At 38.9% G+C, this 22348-nt stretch overlaps 1 protein-coding gene across 1 annotated transcript in view; it reads right to left on the bottom strand.

Moving 5' to 3' along the window:
- Positions 1 to 324: 324 nt before the first annotated feature.
- Positions 325 to 22348, bottom strand: part of Spef2 (sperm flagellar 2) — a 158885-nt gene continuing 136861 nt past the window's right edge. The window contains exons 31-36 of the mRNA XM_042690529.1: positions 21434 to 21616; positions 15496 to 15588; positions 12305 to 12484; positions 6254 to 6502; positions 5877 to 5999; positions 325 to 415 (exon numbers count right to left, since the gene is read on the bottom strand). Coding sequence (XP_042546463.1) covers positions 326 to 415; positions 5877 to 5999; positions 6254 to 6502; positions 12305 to 12484; positions 15496 to 15588; positions 21434 to 21616 — 918 coding nt within the window. The 3' untranslated portion in view covers position 325. The remainder of the gene's footprint in view (positions 416 to 5876; positions 6000 to 6253; positions 6503 to 12304; positions 12485 to 15495; positions 15589 to 21433; positions 21617 to 22348) is intronic.

Genomic DNA, 22348 nt, shown 5'->3' with positions numbered 1-22348 from the left:
AGGAATTTGGGGGAACTTTTCTTCAGGGTTTTCACCTAACACAGCTACTTCTCCTGGGGGAATTCTCTCAGTAATGTTTCTGGTATTTTCTATTTTCAGAATGACTTCAAAATGCTGCCTTGCTTACTTTGGGTATTTGCACTTTCTTCAAGGCTGATGACTGATCATTGAACAAGATTTCCTTTTCAGGCATTTCCTTCCCCTCCCCCTCACCCCGTGAACTGCAGGAGTCACATCTCAAACAGTATGACACACACCACAGTCACACTTAATTGTCAGAAGATTCATTGCTAAATTATGTTTAAAAAATCGCATTCATTCGTCTTCATTTCTTTTCCTCTGTAACTCTTGAAGGTGACCTCTCTCCATCGCTGCCTTGAATGTGTTCATTCCTCTGCAGAATCATTTTAATATCCTAAAAGAAAACATTCAAAGAGAAGTTACAAAAATGAGAGTGTTTGATTAATGATGAACAATGTTTCTTCCCTGCCGCCCTTTGGAGAAAACATTTCATTGAGTTTGAATCTCACTCTGAAACGGAGTAGTTACACCTAAGATAGCTAAGTTTTTTTTTTTCTCTCTTGATAATAGAGCTGTCAGCTGGGTGCTAGAGACTCATACCTGTAATCCTAGCTACTCAGGGGGGCTGAGATCTGAGGATCATGATTTGAAGTCAGGTTGGCAGAAAAATCCCTGTGAGACTTATCTCCAATTAACCATTCAAAAACCAGAAGTGGCTCAAGTGGTAGAGTGCTAGCCTTGAGCACAAAGAGGCTCAGGGACAGTCCTTGAGTTCAAGCCCCACAACTGACAAATAATAATAATAGTAATAAAGAAGAAGAAGAAGAAGGTGATGATGATAGAGCTGTCATTTCAGCTTCTCTTGCCATAAAACAGGAGAAGGTGTAACATCTAACATCAAAGTGATTTTTAGCTGCCAGGAACTGAGCTAACCATATTATATTTATTATCCCATTTCATCCATACAAAATCGGTTTATGGATCAGAGAGCTGGGATAATGTGAGGTTACTTGCCCAAGGACACACATCTCAGAGGTGAAGCTTCAGAGCTCCATCTCATAAGTTCAAAGCCAGTTCACCTTATATTAGGAACATGTCATCATCATTGCACACAAAGATACATCATTTTCAATGTTTCAGCTCCTACACACACATCTTATAAAAACAGGGCTGTCAGGCAGCAACCTTCACTTTCCACTGTTTATGATAGCAAACAACATTTTAATCTTGAAAAACCACATTCTAGCTTTTGCTCTGCTTATCTTGAGCAATCTCCAAATAACATCACTGTGGTTTAAGTTTGTTTTTAAAATGTGATCTATTTACTTGTGCATGGATATTTGGAGCAAAAAAAAAAATGGTAGGTGGGTATGATAGACTCCAAGTTTTCAAGATAGTTTTCCTTCCTTTCCCTTTCCCTTTTCCTTTTTTCACTTTCCCCTTTGCCCTTTGCCCTTTCCCCTTTCCTTTCCTTTCTTTTCCTTTCCTTAATAATAAAAACAAGCATTGAATATCTTTCTCAAAAAAGGACATTGTTTCATTTTAAGTGTCAGAATGTAGGCTTTCCAGGTCATGGATACAAGTCTCCTTGATTCACAGTCATCTCAATGAGAACCAACTGTGGTAGTTTTCTGTCTTTTTTGTTTGTTCGTTTTACTCCAATCAAACCAGCCACAATGAAATGTGAAGGGCAAGAACAAGAATCGAAGAATCTGACTTAGACAAATCTTAAAGAAGTATTCTGGCAATGGATTAATTAGCTAGTTAGTTTGCTGATGAGCACATTAGCTTTGTGCTAAGGGAGTTCTTGAGTGAGTGACACTAGGAGACAGGCTAACTGGAAGATTCATCTTGAGAGGGACTGCGCAGCAGGGAAAAAGAGGTAGTTTTGTAGCTCAACATGTAAGATGCTCCTAGAATGTAGTTTGTAGGAGCCCAGAGTCTTTGATATCATGCTCTATTTGAGACAGTCCCACACAAAGAGGAACTAGACTGTCCAAAGTAGCTCAGTTGAGGAATCTAGCAGGTTGAGAAAACTACTTCCAAAATGAGAGAAACCATTGGAATAGAGTCCTGTGGATTCCAGCTTTCCTGGAGGATTCCCATTAGGATTTGCTGTCGGATCTTCTTTCAAGGTCCACTCACACAGGAAGTCATCTAGGGGCTTTCTTCTGTCAGGTGAAATAGCAAACAGAATCTTCTCTACAAGGGAATCATGTTTAGTCACTCTGGTCAGAGTGACGGTATTCTAAATCACTCTGACATTGCAGAAAGTTTTCTTCCCACTCAGGGAGGAAGTATGCTATCATTTCATGCTCCAACTTTTTCTGGGTAAAAAAAATGAATCTTACTATATGTCATTCCCAGAGATTTTGTAAGTGATTTTACTGGTTCAAAATAAGAAGCTTCTTTCCTGACATGTGGATAAAATGTAGTGGAACTCACTTTATAAAAGATGTCATGATGACATGATGTGGTTTAGTGACAGAAATATTTAGGTATGAAGACATCAACCCTCTTCCACTCAGCTCCTTAGAAGCCTATTCATACAGCATTATTTTTCAAATGTAATCCAGATTTTCTTGTAGTTCTTTGCAATCTGGCCTGATTTTTTACTAATTCAGTGGGGTCATACTCTATTCTTGCCAATGGCTCTTCTAGGCATTAGATCTACCCACAGAGTCCCACTGTCATACCATATTCCAGGCCTGCTTTTCACTGAGGTGGCTGCCATCTTTCCAGCCAGTAACAAAATGTATGCAGACCTCCTTATCTCTCTCTCCACTGCCCATCTTTCCAGAACAGTTTAATTTTATACTGAGCAGATCCCCATGCTTCTAGCACACAAAAGTCATCTTTTGAATGTGTATAATTTTGTACTTAGTTGGTCTATCTTATATCATTCCCTTGTAATTCTTACAGGTAAGAATTGTCTTCCAAATGGAAGTGAGATTTGTTTAAGAATGGCAGCTGCGTTTGCTATGCAGGGAAGCTTATGCTCCTGGTGTCTGTGATTAGGGCAGTTTCAGTGGCCATCTTTATAGCACTTTTCACGTGACAGCTTCCATGACAGGTACTTTACATGCAGGATCTGTCATAATCTTGAGTCATTCTATTGAATAGGATTGGCTGTGATTTCCCACTTAACAGAGGAGACAGCCAGGATTTGGAGACAGTTGCAATCAGATAGCTGATGGGTAGTGGTCAAAAGGTCCAGATTCACAATTCTCTGATTCTAAAGCTGGGTTCTTAAATGCTATAATTATATTTCACTTCTGGATGTGCTGAAGGTCTCAAAAGCAGTTAGCTTTATAAAAATCAATTTCAATTAGTTTGAATATAGGTTATAAAATTGATATAAAAAAGGAGCCTCAATTTAGAACAATTAAACTGAGATACAAAGATAGTTCCATTTCTGGGCAAATCTGTAAAAAAAAAAAAAGTAATTTTCTGAATAGAGACCCGGAAACACAACAAATCAAAGAAAGGTTGGACAAATGGGATTGCATAAGGTTGCAGAGCTTCTGCAGGGCAAATGACATAGCTAGCAAGATCAATAGAAAGCCCACGGATTGGGAGAAGATCTTTACTAGCCATACAACGGACAAGGGTCTCATATCTAAAATATACTTGGAACTCAAAAAATTAAACCACCCAACAACAAATCCTCAAAGAAACAACTGCCCAATAAGTAAGTGGGCGAAAGACTTAAAGAGAAGCTTCTCTGAAGAAGAAAGAAGGATGGCCAATAGACACATGAAGAAATGTTCAACGTCCCTAGTCATAAAAGAAATGCAAATCAAAACAACATTGAGATATCACCTCACTCCAGTTAGAACAGCAAAAATCAAGAACTCTAACAACAACAGATGCTGGAGGGGATGTGGACAGAAAGGAACCTTACTTCATTGTTGGTGGGAATGTAAACTTGTTCAACCACTTTGGAAAGCAGTATGGAGGTTCCTCAAAAGACTTCACATAGAACTCCCCTATGACCCAGCAATCCCACTTTTGGGCATTTACCCTAATGTTTACAAACAAGACCACACTAAAGCTACCAGCACAACTATGTTTATTGCAGCATTATTTACCATAGCTAAGATATGGAACCAACCCAGATGCCCCTCAGTAGATGAATGGATCAAGAAAATGTGGTATATATACACAATGGAATTCTATGCCTCCATCAGAAAGAATGACATTTCCCCACTTGTTAGGAAATGGAAAGGCTTGGAAAAAATTATATTAAGTGAAGTAAGCCAGGCCCAAAGAAACATAGGTCCCATGGTTTCCCTTATTTGCAATATCTAGTATAGGTATGAGTCAAGCGGAAAAAGTTAGTCAGATAATGTGATGTTAGGAAAATGAACCCTCAAATATGTATTTTAATGTTTTTGTTTCTTTCATGCATGTGTTTCTAACGCATTTATAAGATTATTTCTTTGTTGCTTTGTATGTCCCTCCCCCACAGTGTAACCCCCGCTTTCACTATATTTGATGTCAGTATAACATGTGGAGGAGACGGGGACAAACAAGTCGTTTAAGGATTCAGGTGGACCTGTTGCAACAATGAGAAGTACAAAATGTCATGTCAAAACCAGCTTTACAATGTCGGTGTGGGGGGGGGGGAGGGGGGGTATGATTGGGTGGGGGGGAGGGGGGAGGCTGGGAAGGGAGGTGAAGGGTAAACAAAGGAGGAGGCTGCAATGCTTGGTAAGAAATGTATGCATTATCCTGCCCATGTAATTGTAACCCCTCTGTACAATATGTTCTCAAATAAAATAAAATAAAATTAAAAAAAAAAAGTCAGGAAAAATGCTTCTTAGACCCCATGGATTTTAGCAAAGAGAAAGGGCTCTTAATCTCACACTCAACAAACCCTTTCTAGTTCAATAAATGGGTAGCAGGAACCAGAGGGACGTCATGCTGTTAAAATTGGTACAGGGGAATGATATAACAAATCTCCACTTGCCTTAGTGCATGCTATTGAAAACTTGAGATTTGTTTCAGTGCTTGTGACCTGGCTGCCTAATGTGTGATCTCTGAGTTGCTGTTCTTTTTTATTTCTTCCTTATATTTTGTTGAGCCTATCTATTCCCTCTGCTCATTTTTTTTTTTTTTGTGTGTGTGTGTGTTTTGGTGTGTATGTCTGTATTGGGGTTTGAACTTATAGTATTATAGTATCATGCTCTTACTTTTTGTTTTTGCTCAAAGCTGGCACTCTACCATTTGTGTCACACCTCTATTTCTGGCTTTTTGGTGGTTAATTGGAGATTAGAGTTCCACAGGCTTTTCTGCTGGGGCTGCATTGGAGCCATGATGCTCAGATCTCAGTCTCTTGAGTGGCCAGGATTATAGGCATAAGCCACCAGTGCCCGATCTTCCCAAATTATCTTTAATTTCCTCATTTTACATATTGCTTTCTTGATGGAACTGAAACCTTATCTTTTTAATGTACTATCAGTTCTACCTATAGACAATATATTCTGTGATTTGAGTTTGACGGACATGTCAATGCTTGGCTGGAGACCTTAAATCTTTGGCTAGTTCTCTTGGACAGGAAGGATCTTATTATCTGCATTCTTTTCTTGTAGGCTAGGATCATTATATCACCAGAAATAGTCCATAATTTAATGGTCCACAGACCCAGCTTTAACTATTTGTATCACTAGTCTTCTGCGGTAGCCTCATAATAGTGAGAAAGATTCTTGACACTGAGAACTGCTTCACTACTATGGACCCTGTGCCTTTTTGCACTCCATGGCCAAATTCATCTTCCCTGAGAGCCACATTAGAAATTCTCAGTGTGCTCTGATCTTGGGCTCCAGATAGTAACAGCTTGCAGTCATACTCACAGGAAATTTGTAGTCTGAATAATTTGCAATCAGGTCTTGAATGAAAGGATGCTTCAAGAGGAGAGAAACTTGAATTGGCTCCAGGTTCCTGGAACCCAGATCCTGAAATGTTTTGTTGAAGCTCTTTAAAGAAGAACAAAAATAAGGGTAATTAATTAGCGTTAGTAATTGTGATAATAGTGTCATATAATTTAATGAAGGTAATTAAGATAATGTTAGCATTCTGGAGATAATAAAAATGTTTTCTTATTAAAGAAATCCCCATAATTAATTTTTACACTATGATATTTTCCCAAGCAAATCCATTTAAATATACGCAAAACTAAGGCCAGCTTTCCCTATGTACACTTGTCTGTTTTACAAATAAGCTAACCAACCTCAGCATAAATGTTCTCTGACTTTAGATGGTTGACAAATCTGTTCACATCTTGTGCTTCGTTTCCTCCTTGGAACACTTTGAGTAGTGTCTCTATGGAAATCTTTTCAGTGTTTGTATTTTCAAGGACTTCTTCTTCCTTCTGTTCTCTCTCATCCCTCTCCTCTCTTATTTCCCTCTCCTCTCCTGTGACATTTTCCTCAGGTTCAGGAAACTCTTCAATAGGACTTACATCAGTAGAGAAGGAAGTCTGCAAAGTGAAATGAAGAAAATGCAAAGTCAGACTAAAGTGCTTTCAGCAGTAGAGGCATTTAGAAAACACTAATTCATGCAGTGGAACACTAATGCCTAACACAACCTAAACAAAATGGAGAAGAGAATGTGCTGGCTGCTTTGGGATTCACAACATCACAATCTTGGACCAACTGTCCTTAGCACTTTAGTCAATGTCAGTGAAGACTTATTCTTTTTTCCGAAAGCCTTTGTACTTACTGCATTGTCAGTGATACCAAGTTACTCAAGTAGACTCTGAACTAAATTTGTAGAAGTAGTGTCAGGCTTTTACACATGAATATAGGTTTTTGACAGGATGTGAATTTGAATAGACTGAGCTTATGGTAAATTATTATTTCAGATCCACCAGTGATTCCTACTATTACTCTTGGCTAACAGCATGAGCTCAGGCACATTTTGTAGATGGCAGAGAATAAAATGCTGCTGAGATAATTTCTTAGGTTATGAAAGCATAGAAAATATTTGAATTCTTTGACTTAGTATAAATCCAGGAATAAAAATCCAAGAGCATCAATATTTTTGAATTATTTCAGTATAATAGAAAACCTATTATTGTAAAAATGACATATATATATATATCTGTGATGGAATACAATATGGAAATTATAGCTTTGAAAGATATATAGTAATATAAAGAAATATCTTTAGCCCCTTATTGCACTGGTGTTTTGTGTGTGTGTGTTTGTGTGTGTGTGTGTACTGGTTGTGGGACTTGAACTCAGGGCATGGGCATTGTCCCTGAGCTTTTCTGTTTAAGGCTAGTGTTCTACAACTGAAGCCAGAGCTCAGCTTCAGGCTGATTGGTTGCTACATGAAGATAAGAATCTCACAGACTTGCCTGTCCAGGCTGGCTTAGAACCATGATCTTCAGATTTCAGCATCCCAAGTAGCTAAGATTACAAGTGTGGGGCATCTGGCACCTACTGCATTGGCCATTTTTGAAACAGTTTTGCTTTCTGCCTGGGTATTCATCTAGACCACAATTTGCCTCTTCATACTTCCCATGAAACCAGGATAATAGGCACTCAATGTCATATTATTATTGGTGAAGAAGGAGTCTTGCATGCCGGGCTAACCTCCAACGTTGTTCCTCCCTGCCTCAGCTTCCCAGCTAGCTCAGATGACACACAGGAGCCACATTAAACACTTTAGAGTGAAAAAATATCTGTATCCTCCTTACATCAGAGAAAACTAAAACAAAATGTTTTCGATGATTTTGATTTATGGGGCTGGGGGAGAATAGGTTAGCGATTCAGACGGTGGGGAGGAAAAGTGATGAGGCCCAGATCAGACTAGAGGAGGACAGTTCAGCATCCTGGGCACCTGAGGCTATGTTAGGAAAGGACGTTCTCTCCAACAGACTCTGAAGAGAGAAAATTTGAATGTTGCTCTATGAACAAGATCAGTGATACTAGGTAGAGGAAAAGTCAGGGCTTTTGAAGGAGTAAGTATTAGTGGTATCAGAATTCTGAGGGTCACTTTATTTGTAAACAGGGGACCCATGGCACTGAGGTAGCTCTCAGAGACAGCCTTTAGGCCTCAAGGATTTCCAACAAGTTCATCTTTGGACTGGTGCCTGAACATCTTCCAGACCACACATTTCTATCCTTCAATCAACTCAGGACTGTATCTCAGAAGGCAGAAAATAAGGTCAGTTCTGGGAACTAATGTGGGAAAGGCATCAAAGAAAAGAATGGAATTAGAGATTTATGTGCCTTGAGCCCCAGGGCCACCAATACTCCTACCAAAGAGGTTTTTTATTTAATGTAACACTTTTCTATGTAGGAGAGACAAACTCACAATTTACTAAATCCCGGCCTCACAATCCAGTGCTACACAGGTTGCAGAATGAACAATTTTCCCCGCAAATGTCATTTATTCACCAGGACTAGTACATTACTGACCAGTGCCTTGCTCTTGGGCTTCTTTTAAAATTATTCAAGAAGCTATAGAACTTAACAAAAGGTCTGAGCCATATTGAGTAACACCAGCATGAATGGTAGAGTAAGGAAGAAAGAAATTCCGGGGAGATTTCCAGTTGTTTACATGGAAAGCAAAAGCAGAGACCTGACTGAATGCCTTGGGAGTGAATATAGATCAGCTGGAAGTGTGATTTCTAAGCAAGCTCTTTATGATGGCCTTCTGAGATGAGGTTGCCCAGGAAACTAGAACACAGTTGGAAATGACTCAGAAATAGAGCAGAATAATTGCCACAAGATGTTAAGGACCAGGGACAAGTGAAAATGATGGAAGTGGGCAGCTTCTGGATTTCAAAAGCTCGTAAGGATCACTCTAAGCTAGGAACAGGTACATGAGTTGGAGAAAGGCTCCCCAGTGCCTCAGGGCCCACAGATCTCTGTTGCTTGGTTCCATTTCCATACTGTGCCTTTGGATTTGAACAGATCTTTCCAGATCAGCACTCAGGATGTGTTTGCATTAGGGTTCATGGATGGGAGCAACTAAAGCCTCTGGTCCTAGGTAGCTTGATTGTCACCTGCTGAGGTGGCTGATTTTGCTAGGGTAACAACTCAAGCAACGCTCCCTTTCCTCTTCTCTTCCATTTTTTTAAATTATACAGAAAAACAAAAGAGATTTTAATAGTGTATAAAAGCAATAGTGTTCAATTTGTTAGATATGAATCAGATGAACAATTGATACAAGTATGAAGAAAGTATATTACCTAGGTTACTTGGAGTGGGATTTACAGCCTTTCAAACCAAAGGTATTTTGATAAAAATTCAAATAATGCCAAATAAATTCAACTATGCCTAATAAACATTAGGTTATGCTGAAACTATAATTCATATTGAATTGTCTAATGTAGTGCTACCCATGATGCCCATGATCCTAATTAGGTTGGCGGCTGCTGCCGGGATCATGCACATCTTCCTGGAAGATCTGCACTCCTCTTCTCTACCCTGGAGATCAGAGCCCATTCTTTGTGCTCTCCCTCTCTCTTATTTTCCCTTGTTCACAACATAGAGTATATGTGCTATGTGAAGCTACTTTGGGTTACAAGTTGTTCCAGACTCAAGGTAGGACTAATTTAGCAGCAGAATTCAATGGATAGACAAACTGTATTAATGACTAAGTGGGCTTACTTCTCTCCCTTGCTTCCTTCGTTGCTCTGTTTGTTCTCAGTGGAGCAGAGATCCTGAAGTAGTTTAATTTGGTTTTCCCAAGGACTTTTCATCTTGTTTAGAGCAGCGTTAAGCTAAGATCTCCATGGTGACCCAAGTCCTTTCTCTCTTTTCTTCTGCACTATGATCACTGAAATCCTACTTTTTCTATTTGTGTTGACCAACTCTGTTCCTTGGAACACACAAGGTCTAAACCCATGTTAGGTCTTATACATTCAGTGTTGTCCTGTCTTAAAATGCTTCCTCACAGGGCCACCTCTGACCCCTTTCTCCACATCTTTATAATTCTCTTTATAGACAGACACTCTAACGAACACAGTAACTCCCCCTCAGCTGCTGCATTTCCTCCTACTCAAACTCCAGTTTTTAAAAATTGTTTGTAAATCATTATTCTGTGCAATCTCTATTTTTGTTCAATGATATTCCCCTAGGTCGAGTGTGATCCCAGTACTTAATATGTATTTATAGAAATACTCTATGTGTGCATATGATGGTGTTCAACCTAGCAGAGAAGTTCTGAATATAACTCAGGGCCAGATGAGTGTCACCAGGGGAAGAATAATCTGGAATTCATAATGGATGCTCATGGCCTTGGAAAAAGGGGAGGGATCCACACTTTGAGCTGTGATAAATCATACTTCGGTGGAGGTAACAGTAAGAATCAAAAATGGGGGCTGGGAAGGTGGCTCAGTGGTAGAGCGCTTGTCTTGCATGCCTGAGACCCTGGATTCAATTCCTCAGCACCACATAAGCAAAAGGAAAAAAATCCGGAAGTGGCGCTGTGGCTCAAGTGGTAGAGTGTTAGCCTTGAGCTGAAGAGCTGAGGGATAGTGTCCAGGCTAAGAGAACAGGCCCCACAACCAGACCCGCCCCCCAAAAAAGAATCAAAAGTGGGGGCCAGGGTAAAAGGCCCAAGTGCCTCTTGTGATTGGAAAGGCCCAGTGTGTATCTGCTCTTTATTCTGAGTTCCCTTCCTATTGGGAAAAATTATTCTTTTTGACACAGATGCGACAAATATATAGAGTCCTTTTAGGAAAATCAATTTGTCTTCTTCTGAATGTCTCAAAGATTGAAAGGGCACAGAAAGAGTACAATTTACAAAATGCATGAATGAGCTGGTTGAGCCACTGAGCTCACTGAGCATGGTGGCAGGCTTTGTCCTAAACTGAAGGAGGCAGAGTGAGACAGGAGGCTGCTCCTGGTCAAACCTCCTTCCCACAGGATGCCAGTCCAGCACTGACAATGAAGAAGTCATCAAATCATCCTCCTGCAAGGAAGCTCAGTGGACTTCAGGAACACACAGCTAGGATGGAAAGTAGCGGGGGAAAGGAGTCTAATATCATCTGAATTCAGGAAAGTGGGTGGTACTGTGGACTTTTAAGAGATGAGGCTTACAGAGAAATTCCTAGACCATTAATGGCATTCATTCCAAGGGAATTGTGGAAGCCCTGCGTCCTCTGTCAGGCTCAATTCATAGATCCCCATGCACAGTGGGGCACAGGAACATCAAGAAAGAAGCACTGCCATACCCAGGAATGCAGACTATACCTAACTCCTTACATAGTTGAGGAAATTATAAAGTATTCTATTTCTGTTTAAGAAGACAAACACCATTCTTGCTCAAGGTTAGCATTTTTGCAGCTTTGTGTTGAATCAGCACCTATAGCACACTAGATATGAGATCCCTACGTTATACTGCAACCATCTACTAGCCTTATTCTAGTCCTTCTTCAAGGGAAAAATGATTGCTGTTATCCATGTGTCAGAGCCAAAGTTTAGGTTCACATCTAAAGAACTCTCTCTTCCCCAGTGTGAATATTGCCCCAGGAGCCTCCCATTTCTTGTAGTATTTCTCTTTCTTGAAAAGGGAAGACTGTAGTTAGGCCAACTATGCATTTTGCACTGACACATAGCCCACTCTGCTCGGACTGGAGGTTTTCCCACCTGAAAAGACATGACTGTCTATCCCTCAGAAATCTCAAAGGAGGTGGTATGGTGGCATTTTAGTTAGCTACTAAGCTTCTTTGTCCTTGGGGGCAGGTGAGCCAAAGTATCTTCAGCTTTTAGGTAGTGGAGTTTGGCCTGAAATACTGTCAACAATGACATCGATCAAGATGTATTGTATTCATAAAATACTTTGTTAAATGGTAACTTTTTTGTACAACTACTTAAAGATAATGAAATATCTTTTAAAATGATAAAAAAAGAACCACCTATATAGATGCAGCTGAAAGCGTAAGCTTGTTTCAGATACAGTTTCTACAAAGTAACACACAAAGTGGTCAATACCCACTTCCTTTTCATTTCTCAGATTCATTACCTCAGGCAAAAAGAAATCCTGTCCTTTCTAGAGCAAATTTTGATTCTACCAAGAAATGGAGTAGAATTTTCCTACCAAAGCAATGCATGTGATTGAATTTGTCCTCCTCCCCCCCAGTTCTTAATGTTATTGGGAAAGTCTTCATTGAAGATCCAGTATGTATAAAGTATTATATTGGGCACCTGGGAGATATGAAACAACAAAAAAGGAAACAACTCAGACTGAGGGTTGGGAATTTAGCATCTTCTTTCCTCCTGTTCCATAGCTCTGAATCTGTGCATTTCTGGAGTGTCATTACCTTTTCTGCAGTCAGCATAGGAGTTTCAACTTGTCGGAAGACATGGGTCCCCACGGCCACACTGAGGGCCCTGTAGACACCTTCCACGGGGTCCGGGTGGCATGCGAAGTACAACAGCATCTGAGTGTAGTCAAGCTGGGGTGGGTCCTTCTCATAGTCAGCGAACAGTCGGAAGAAGAACTATGACCCAAAAAAGAATTCCAACCAAAGATAAAAGAAATTCACTCTAATAGCAGAGAGGTTTTGGAATAGTCTCATCTGAGGGCAACATTAACAAAGTCATTATGTAATGAGTGATATTAATTGAAGCATCTGCTAAATAAAAGCACAGGTAAAGTTGAGCTCTAAATGTCAGTGAAGATAGGTGAAGTGAGGATGAGTTAAGTGAATTTGAGATGTCTATTAGCCTATTCAAATAGGTAACAGGTATTTGGAAGAGAGATTTGTGACAAGAATAGACACATGGGATTCATTAGTTTGTATTTCAAGCCCAGTACCTGGGCTTAACCATATTGAGGGAATGAAAAGATTTCACGTAAACAGACACTATGGAAATTAGGACAAGACAGTACTCGTGGATTTCAGAATGACAATTAAAGCAATTTGTAAAAGAAAATCCCTGAGGATTTATTAAACCCAAGGATAACTACTTTTGATGCTATTGATGTGAACAGCTGGAAGCCAGGAATAGAACTAGCTAAGCCTCACTGGTCACAATGAAGTGCACTGTACTGCCAGTAGACAGTGTGACAGCAGTGTGACTTCTACCCAGTACTTGAATGTCTAAGGTCAACCAAGCCACAGTCAGTGATAATGGCCTGTCTGTAGGAGCCGTGCAAGAGGTGGCATGTAGGCACAGTTGGCAAAGCAGGGCACAGGGCACGGAAAGCAAAGCAGGGTAGCTGAACATGGCTCTAAAGTGTAGCCCATACCCTTTCATTCATTAAGGGGCTACAGACAGGCTAGGGGAGGAAGAGATGTATACAAGTTCCTATGGTGGATCATGGCTGAACTAGAGCAGAGTTTAGGGCTCCCAAGCTGTTCTCTCTTAGCTGACTTCTTCTACTTTTAATTACTGACAAATAAGTAAATATTTTTTGTTGTTCTATGTTTTCTCTTTTATACCTTTTTTATTAGGAGACAATGGAAATCTTGATTTTTAAAGATGATTACATTTCAGGCTCATCTCTGGCAGTGGCTTTTTCTAGTGGGTCATTGTATTTATGTTTTAATATATGAACCATAAACTGCCTGCTGGTAATGTGTACTTACTGCGGCTAGCTTCTATTTGGCTAGTACTTATTACTGTGGTTTGGATGAGCATCCCCAAAGGGGGAATGTTAGGGGATGAGGTGTAACACTTAGCAGTCCTGTGGACTTTCAAGAGTTGAGGCATAAAAGGAAGAAGTCCTTAGATCACTGGAACATGCTCTCCAAGGGAATTGTGGAACCTCTGTGTCTTCTGTTTCTTTCCTTTCTTTCTTTCTCACTATCTGTCTGTTTGTCTGTCTCTATCTTTTCCTGCCTTGAGATATGACCACTCACTCTCGGACACATTTGCACTGTGATGTGCTGCTGATGCCCAACCTCATGGGACTGTTCAATTTTGAACTTGAACTTCCAGAACCACAAGCTAAGAAAGGCATTTCTAAACTTCATGTGTAGTCTGTATCAGGTATTTCACTACGGTGATACAAAGCTAACATGTTTATGTAGGACTTACTATGCCTCAATTACTGTTCTAGGGGTGCCAAACATATCAACCCACTATGCATAGTAATCACAGAAGGAAAACAAAACCCAAACCAGGCATATAGAGACTGAGTAATGCCATGATGACCACATAGCTTGGAAACAGTGAATTTTGTGCTTTTATTCCATTTTTAGAGTTTTCTGAATCTCTGTGAATCTAGTACTGGGCACTGGGAAGAGGCAGAACTCCTCATCTTCCTCATCATGTGTGCGCTCAGCTATCTTTAGCTCCATATAAACACATACCCCCAGGCTCCAGTGTTTTGTCTCTGCCTCTGATCTTTCCTTTTTCTCCATTTAATTTTCCAGCATCAGGTGTTCATCAAAAGATCCTTGCCTGTTAAACGGCTCAGTGAACGCCAGTAAGACTCTACCTTCAGTTGAAAGGTCTGTAACCTTTTGGCTTAATAGGAGAGTACCTTTACTGGAATGATATTCAAGCTGTCAGGTTCTTTTCAAGCACTGAAGAACATGTTTATGTTATTGGCAAAAGTCATTCAGAGACTATCTTCCAAAAGCTTTATCAGAGAATTGATGTTGGTCCTCCAGTTTCATATTTAAAATAGCAACAAAATATATATCTGTACCTACCAACTTCATCTCTTGAAAATTTTCAGCAATTTTGTGGCCTCAAATTCACCGCCACTCCTGCTAGCATCTAGAAGTGCTAAAAAATTACCAGTCCAGTTGAAGGGAATTGCTCATTTTAAGCTTATATCTGGAGTTATGTTCAATTTTTGCTCTGCAATTTTGACCTAATGGTTGGCTAGAAATCGAACAGTTGATATATATATATATATATATATATATATATATATATATATCAATGAGATTTCATTACTGTCTGAATTTACCAATCAGCTTTTCTCATAGCTTGACAAACGTGGCTTTGGTTTGTGTTCTGTTTTAAGCATATATAAAGAAGTCAGAGTGGCATTTTAATATTCTAGAGTCCTACTTTCTGTTATAGCCTTGGGAATAAAGTTAATAATAAAGCTATTATTGCAAGTGTTATAGACAGCAACAGCTTTGAGGCAAAATAGTAGATGCAAATCTGCAGTGTCTGACAAAAATTGAAGGAAAATTGGACCTAAGGAATACACTGACACTAGTTAAATGACAGAAACATACCCTAAGCTTTTAAAATTGAAAGTTCATTTAGAGACAAAGCTGCCACATAACAGCTTAGCTTATTGGAAAAGTGAAATGTGGAGAGACCAGTAAAATGACAAGATTGTATGGTTAATAACAAGAGTTTGCCTAAAATTTTGGTCCCATATGTCCTTCCCTAGAAGTTCTCTATGCCTCGTCAGTGAGAAATAATAAAGTGTAAGCTCTGGGTAAGACAGCAAAGGAACAAAAGGATAAGAGTGGAGTTTAAGGCAAATTCCCCAAGTTTAACAGCCTAAAAGATGATGATCAGAGTTCAATGTATTTACCTCTATGAGATGTTCTTGTCTATTAAATGGCAGGGGTTCAAGAGGATTTTCTGGAACCTTCACATCTTCATCTCCTGTAAACCACAGTCCAGCCTACATATACACACAAAAATGAAAATCATTCAGGTTATTATGCTGTGTGGTAACAGTTCTTGTCAAGGCCAGAAACAGAGCCAATCTTATTCCAGTCTCTAGAGAAATGGTCTCCTAGGTAGGCACAGATCCTATGAGCATACAGGATAAAGTTCCAGGAATTGTATTTGTGGAGTTTCTTTGAAATCCATTCTTCCATTTTAACTTTTATGCATCTGATGAGGTATGTGAGGTATTAATACTCTAGTATCTGCATGTAAACAAAACCATCTATGACAGGAATGCTAGCTGTATTTTAGCTGTTGGCACATGTGATTAAGCTTGGAAGTCTTAAACTCGACTAACCAAACGCTGGATACATTTTGGAGGGAATCTGTGCTCCTGTAACAATAGTTCATACCCCACATGTCCTGTCTATTCTTGGAGCCTCATGTGGAATTAGTGTGTACTATTTCTGTTAGGAAATCTTGATTGAGTTGCTGGATGACTCAAGATCTCATTGGCCTCATGTTTAATGTGATTCCTTCCTCTTTCAGTCAATATCCAACATGAATCACCAAGTCCTCTTGATTTCCCCTATAGCAGCAGCCCTATCATCTTCACCCTTTCTTTCCTTCCCAATGGCTCTGGGCCACCTATTAACCTCAAACTGTGTTTCTATAGTCTCTTCCTTACCTGTTTCAGCTTTTCCTTATACAACTCTATTGGTTTCCTCAAACTACAATGTTGTCCTATCATCCATTCTCTATTCAGAACCATTTTCTACCGTCATCATTTTATGTTATCCTTTATATCCTCAGTGACTCTGTTCTACCCAGAGAAGCCTACACATCTTTCAAGATCCAGCTTAAATCACTTCTCCTCGGAGAAGTCATCTTTGATGTCTCCTCTGAATTGCAATTAGACGGTTTGAAACACACATTTGGCACTTAGATTATTCCTTTTGGAATTATCACTTATGCCTGCTGCTGGATATCAAGTAAAATAGTTGATTTGTAAGAACATATTTTATGAAGCTTAATTTTCATGCCTGGTAAGCACTTAATATACAGAATTATTTGGCTGCTCATCATGTTCCAGAGTGACACCCTATCCTCAGCATCGCATTCTTCCAAGAGCTACTGGATTTTCTTGCTTAACTCAGGCCTATGCTCTGTGTTTTTCTTCTTTCTTTCCTTCCTTTCTTCCTTTTCACCTACCTTCCTTCCAAAAATAAAGAGAGCTTTAGATGATAGATATGACTATGACCTGTAAAAGAATGCACTGTTTTTAGTAAAAGGAGATGCAGTCTTTATGGAAGCTTGTGAGAAACAGAAGAATTTTAATGTCCAGCATAAGCTCAAGCTTTGAGTGGCTTTGAGTGCCCAGTGGCTTATCTGAGACGAGAGAGATGAGGCACTTTGGTAAGCACTTTGCCTCTAGACTTGACTAATACAGGGAAGCTTATCTTCATTCCTTAAATAACATGAAAGAGAATTTTCTAGGCGTGGAACAATAGATAATACAAGACAGTTATTCCTGAAAATAAGCAGGAAAATGAGAAGTCCTACCTGTGCTCCCACCTGTGGTGCCAGAAGGAACACATAAGGCTTGGCAGTCTTGCTGAGTTCAGAAGATAGATTTCAGGGGTAAAGGAGGCCAAGGTGGCTAGAATTCACTGGAAAGAATATTAGAGCAGTGTACACACAGGGAAATGTACCCAAGAATTCCCTCAGGTCTTGACCTGTGTAGGTATGGGTAGAGAATACCAGAGGTTGGAGAAAGGAGCTCTGGAAAATAGTAAGCTCAACAATTGAAGAGACTCCCAAGTTTTGGGATCAGTTCATGTTATCATCGTTTGTTGATGGAAGGCCTTCAATGCACAGGAATTTGAGTATAACCTTTACAGTAGAATAAGATTAACACTATAAAGAGTGCTCTGGAATCACTTTCATAATTCTTGAAGTAAATTTGAAAGACTAAAACTGATTCTAAGAAACATCACATGTCTGACAACACCTAAGCTAAATAATAAAGTTAGGTATCCAACAAAAGAATGTTCAAAATTCTAGTATGAATTACTAGACATTGAAAAAAACACTAATAAACAGAAAATATGACCCATATGCAGAAAAACATCAACACTGAAATGAGGCAAATAGTGGAATGAATGGATAAGGATGTTAAAACAGATATTCTCCATATACACCAGCTGTTTAGAAGAGCAATTCTGAGACTATTGAAGGAGATTAAGAAAACCATGGACATACTGAGGAAATATAATACTCAAAAGGTCCCAACTCAAATGTGTAGAATTGTGTAAACTATACGGTCTGAGATGAAACTCACTGGATGTTGTTAGTAGACAGGTCTGAAAAGAAAAATACAGATAAACTTGAAGACTCAGTTATAGAAATGAATACAACATGAATAGATTGGAAAAACATAAGGCATCAGTGAGTGGTATGTAGGACAACTTGTCTAATAATAGAACTTTTCCAATAAGCCAATTTGTCTAATCAACACAAAATGGGTTTGAGGCATAGAGGTACAAAACTGTATTTGAAAAATAATCTCTGAAATTTCCAGATTTGACAAAAACTGCCAAATAGACTCAACAAACCGTAAGCAGACAAAACATAAAGAAAACCTCACTAAGGAACACTCTAATCAAATTGCCAGAAGCAACTATGAGAAATGTGAAAAGTTAAAAGAAATTAGATTTGGAAAAAGAAACAAAGAAAATATCCTTACACTTTCTTCCATTTTCAGCCATCATTTCCATATCTAAGTATTTTATTTTTATTGTATTGTCAAGGTGATGTACAGAGGGGTCACAGTTAAGTAAACATAAGTAAGGTAGTCATTACATTTCTTGTCTAACTTGTTATCCTTTTCCTCAGTTTTCTCCCTCTTTCTCCCCCTAATTATTTTAATGTACTGGAATTTCCTCTGATTTTTAAACTAAGGATTCATTTGTACAGTTTTCTAAAAATACGTGATATTTCATAAATTAGATAAATACTTCACAGTGTTTCTCATACAAAAGGACCATATTAGATAAACACCTGTTTTCTAACAGATCATCTACAAAAATTTTAGCAACCTGTAAAGTTAGTAGTAGTATGTACTAATGGGTTTATTAAGAATCTAGGTTTTGTCCATTACATACTACCTTATTGAATTATTAAATGATTTCTCTTTGAAATATGAAGATATTCTTTGTACTCTCTTGCTAAAACATTACCAACAATTTTAGGGTGTTTAATCTTCCTTAGAGATGAATTGCTATACTCTTTGGAAAATAGAACATCTGACTCACTGAGACTATGGTAACATTCATTCTGTTAGAAAATGAATCATTACTTGGAAAAATGATGGTAAGTGAAATAAGTCAGGACCAAAGAGACAAAGGATCTGTGTTTTCCCTTATAAATGGAAGCTAGATTTAGCTTGCAAATTCCTAAGTACACATGCTGGGTGGAATGCAAGTAAATACAAATGTAGTAACTGAAATATGGTAGACTCAAGGAAGATCTCAAATAGTCTAAGTCCATAGAAAGCCCAAACCAAAGTTCAGCAGAATAAAACACCAAGAAGCAGCACTAAAAAGGGTGTGGAGTGAGGTCAAGAGGGAAAGGTAGAAGAATGAAGAGGAGACGAGGGAGGAAATGCAGACAAGAATCCAATATATATCCTACAAAACTAAGAAGAGTGAGAGAAGGGGTAGATAGGAGATGGATGGTGAGACTGTTGAGGGGGTGACATGGATCAAGGTGTATTTATAAACTGCTTTTGTTAAATTGCAACTTCTTTGTGTAAGTACTTTAAGATAGTAATGAAATGTATTCAGAAAAAAGAAAATGAGCCAATATTTCAAAATCAAAGAATTCTACATGTGTATGACTAACTCAATTTAGGAAAGAAGCTTCAACGCCCAGAACAAGGGACAAACAGACCCCGATACTCATTGCTTAGTCAAGGTAGACCTGAATAACTTCATATGCTGAATGCCTGTCCATTTTTAGAATTTGGAGAAATTAGCTTACTTCTAAGTAGCTGTACAATCGGTAAATAGAAAACATAAAGGCAAAATGGAAAGTATAGTAGATAGCTCTTTTCTTCAGAAGACTTCATTTCACCAATGCAGCTACATAAACTAGTGTAACTACTGTTCTTATATGGAATTTTCAATAGATCTTATGAAATTTTTCCCTCAAAGCTGTTAGGAACTTTCATTTTCATGAAGTGTTTTGTATGTGTGAGCTAATTAAGAGTTGGGAATCTAAAGAGAACATGGAGAAAGTTCTGCACACTTCTCCAAATGGTATTAGCACCCTGGGACTTCCAAGGAATAGACACTTTTAAAAATAGTCTGTTACCCCCAAAACACAGTGTTCAAGCAGACATTTCTGAGTTTCTAGTAGATGCAGCATCTAACTGTCTCTCAAGGAGCTTTCTGCTTTGCGCTAGGCACTTCTTTGTTCTTTACATGCTGTATAAAAGATGTTCCATTTTATATTTTGTGTTGATATCTCATATCTATTTTATTTACTGTAAACAATGAAGGTTTTCATGAATGTCCACTTTGAAAAATCTTAAGTCACTGGAGAAATAGTTTAAATTTTATTCTGCTAATTTTCATTTCAAACAAACAAATCCTAACAAAATTTTAAGTCCAGGACAGTTACTCTGCTTGTGAAATAAAATATTTTAGAGTCCAGTTAGCCAGATGTGTGTCTTGATTAGCCATGAAGAACCTTTTCAGAATTCATGAATTATTTTCTTTGGCTCTAGTTTGGTAGCATGGGAACCTTGGAGCTTTCTAAACAATTTTATCTGTCAATCAGGAAGTAAAGAGAGGCAGGAAGGTATCTGAAGTTTCAGTAGTGAGAGACATGTAGGATCCTGGCACTAGAAGCTAGTATTTTGCTTCCAAGTTAATGCCTTATGAATACTCGCCTCTTTTGCTGTCAATCAGTCATGTAAATGGTGTATAAAAGACAAATTCAATTAGTAAATACAAAATTAACAAGCAAGGCTGCTAATAGACATGGAAATTTATTCTTACTATTTATTATTCAAACGTTTAAAAAATTCCGTATCTGTCATAGTAACTAAAATGTCTGCTATCTATTTATGTCTGTCTGTTTCTATCTATCTATCTATCTATCTATCTATCTATCTCTCTATCTATCTATCTGTCATCTGTCTGTCTGTCTGTATCATCTGTCATCTATCCATCTATCCATTCATATATCAATTATCCTAATGACCTATTCCTTATCTCAACCATTTTCAATCTGGTTTCTGTACTCCATTTTCTACAACTATTCCAGCAGAAGTCCTTTTTCCCCTGACAAGTCCAATCCTCAAATTACTAAGCTACTGGATCATCCATCACATTCCTTGGGTTATCTCCATTTATAACTTCATAACACCTCCATGAGAGTGTCTCACAATCCCTCTCCATCTGTCCTATCAGACTGGACATTTCAAATGCAGTTTGTCAGAAGGAATTACAGTATCTACTAATCATCTCATCCCTAAGTGTAGGAAAAAATACCTCCTTTCCCTGTGTTCTTTACTATTGGACAAGTGGCCATTTAACAGTGGTATCATTAAAATCTCTGAAAAGGATTTTAATGGACAATGAAAAGCTCTCATCCCCGTCTCCCCTGCCATGCTCTTCCCCCCGGAAACCAAACTCTTAGCTGGGCCTGGGACTTTGTATTGCATCATCTTGGCTGCTGAGAAGGAAACCATGGTCCTCTCCTGAAGCCTGTGATGTGACATCTGTGGGTAAAACTCTTCCTAAGTCAAAAGGATGTCAGGGCATCACTGGTCCACTAGGTCTGGTATCAACCTGTATGTACTGCTCAAAAGTGATGGTGCCCAACTGCGCCTTATCTGCAGCCTTGAATCTCTGCAGGGTCTCGAGGAGTTCCTGTTCCAGTGGGATGGGCCAGGGCATCGCTGCCACTAACAGGAATTTCCGCCAGTCCACGAACTCAAAGTTGATTGTCAATAAAGACGTTATTTCTTGCAACTAGAAGAAGAAGAAGAAGAAAGTTACTGGAATATTCGTATGATTACCTTGAAGCCACGCCCACTCAGGTTCTGAAAGTGAGGGTCAGATGAAAGAAGTAGGACTTTATAGTGCCAAAAATGCAGCCAGTTACTACGGCTTTGTTCAGTTTTTGTTCCCTTTTCTGGCTACTGATTCATAACTACTAGAAAGTTTTATTTTTCATTCCTTGACATTCATGGGATTTGCTTATTGCTATATGACCAATATACACTTGTATCTTTGTATCTTTTCGACAGAGGCTCTTGGGATTGAGCTCACCTCTGAGGCCTTTTGCTTTTGTTTGTTTCTCAGATTGGTTCTCGTTAACTTTGCCTGGACTTGCCTCTGATCACAGTGTGAGTGTTACCCTTACTACTCATGTTGCTTTCTATGGTTCTACAGGCATACACCAGCCCTGGGAAGAGCTCTTTAACCATTTGGTTTCTGAGATTTTCTTTTTTGGGGGTGGGAGGCTGAATCTGTATTTCACCTTCTCCCTCTGCTCATAGCTTTATTTGAGCCATACCTTTACTTCCAGCTTTTTGCTAATTTATTGGAGATAAGCGTCTCATGGCTTTGTTTGCTGGCTTTGAACTGCAATCCTCAGATTTCAGCCTCCTGAGTAGCCAGGATTACAAGATTAAGTCACCAGCACCTGTCTTCTGAGGCCATGATGAAAAACAAGGACTCTCAGAATCATAGATTATTACT

This window comes from Dipodomys spectabilis, unplaced genomic scaffold, assembly GCF_019054845.1.
Source record: "Dipodomys spectabilis isolate Male_0828 unplaced genomic scaffold, ASM1905484v1 ptg000138l, whole genome shotgun sequence".
NCBI lineage: Eukaryota > Metazoa > Chordata > Mammalia > Rodentia > Heteromyidae > Dipodomys > Dipodomys spectabilis.
The sequence above is the reverse complement of the archived record's forward strand: the minus strand, read 5'-3'. Positions and strand labels throughout refer to the sequence as shown.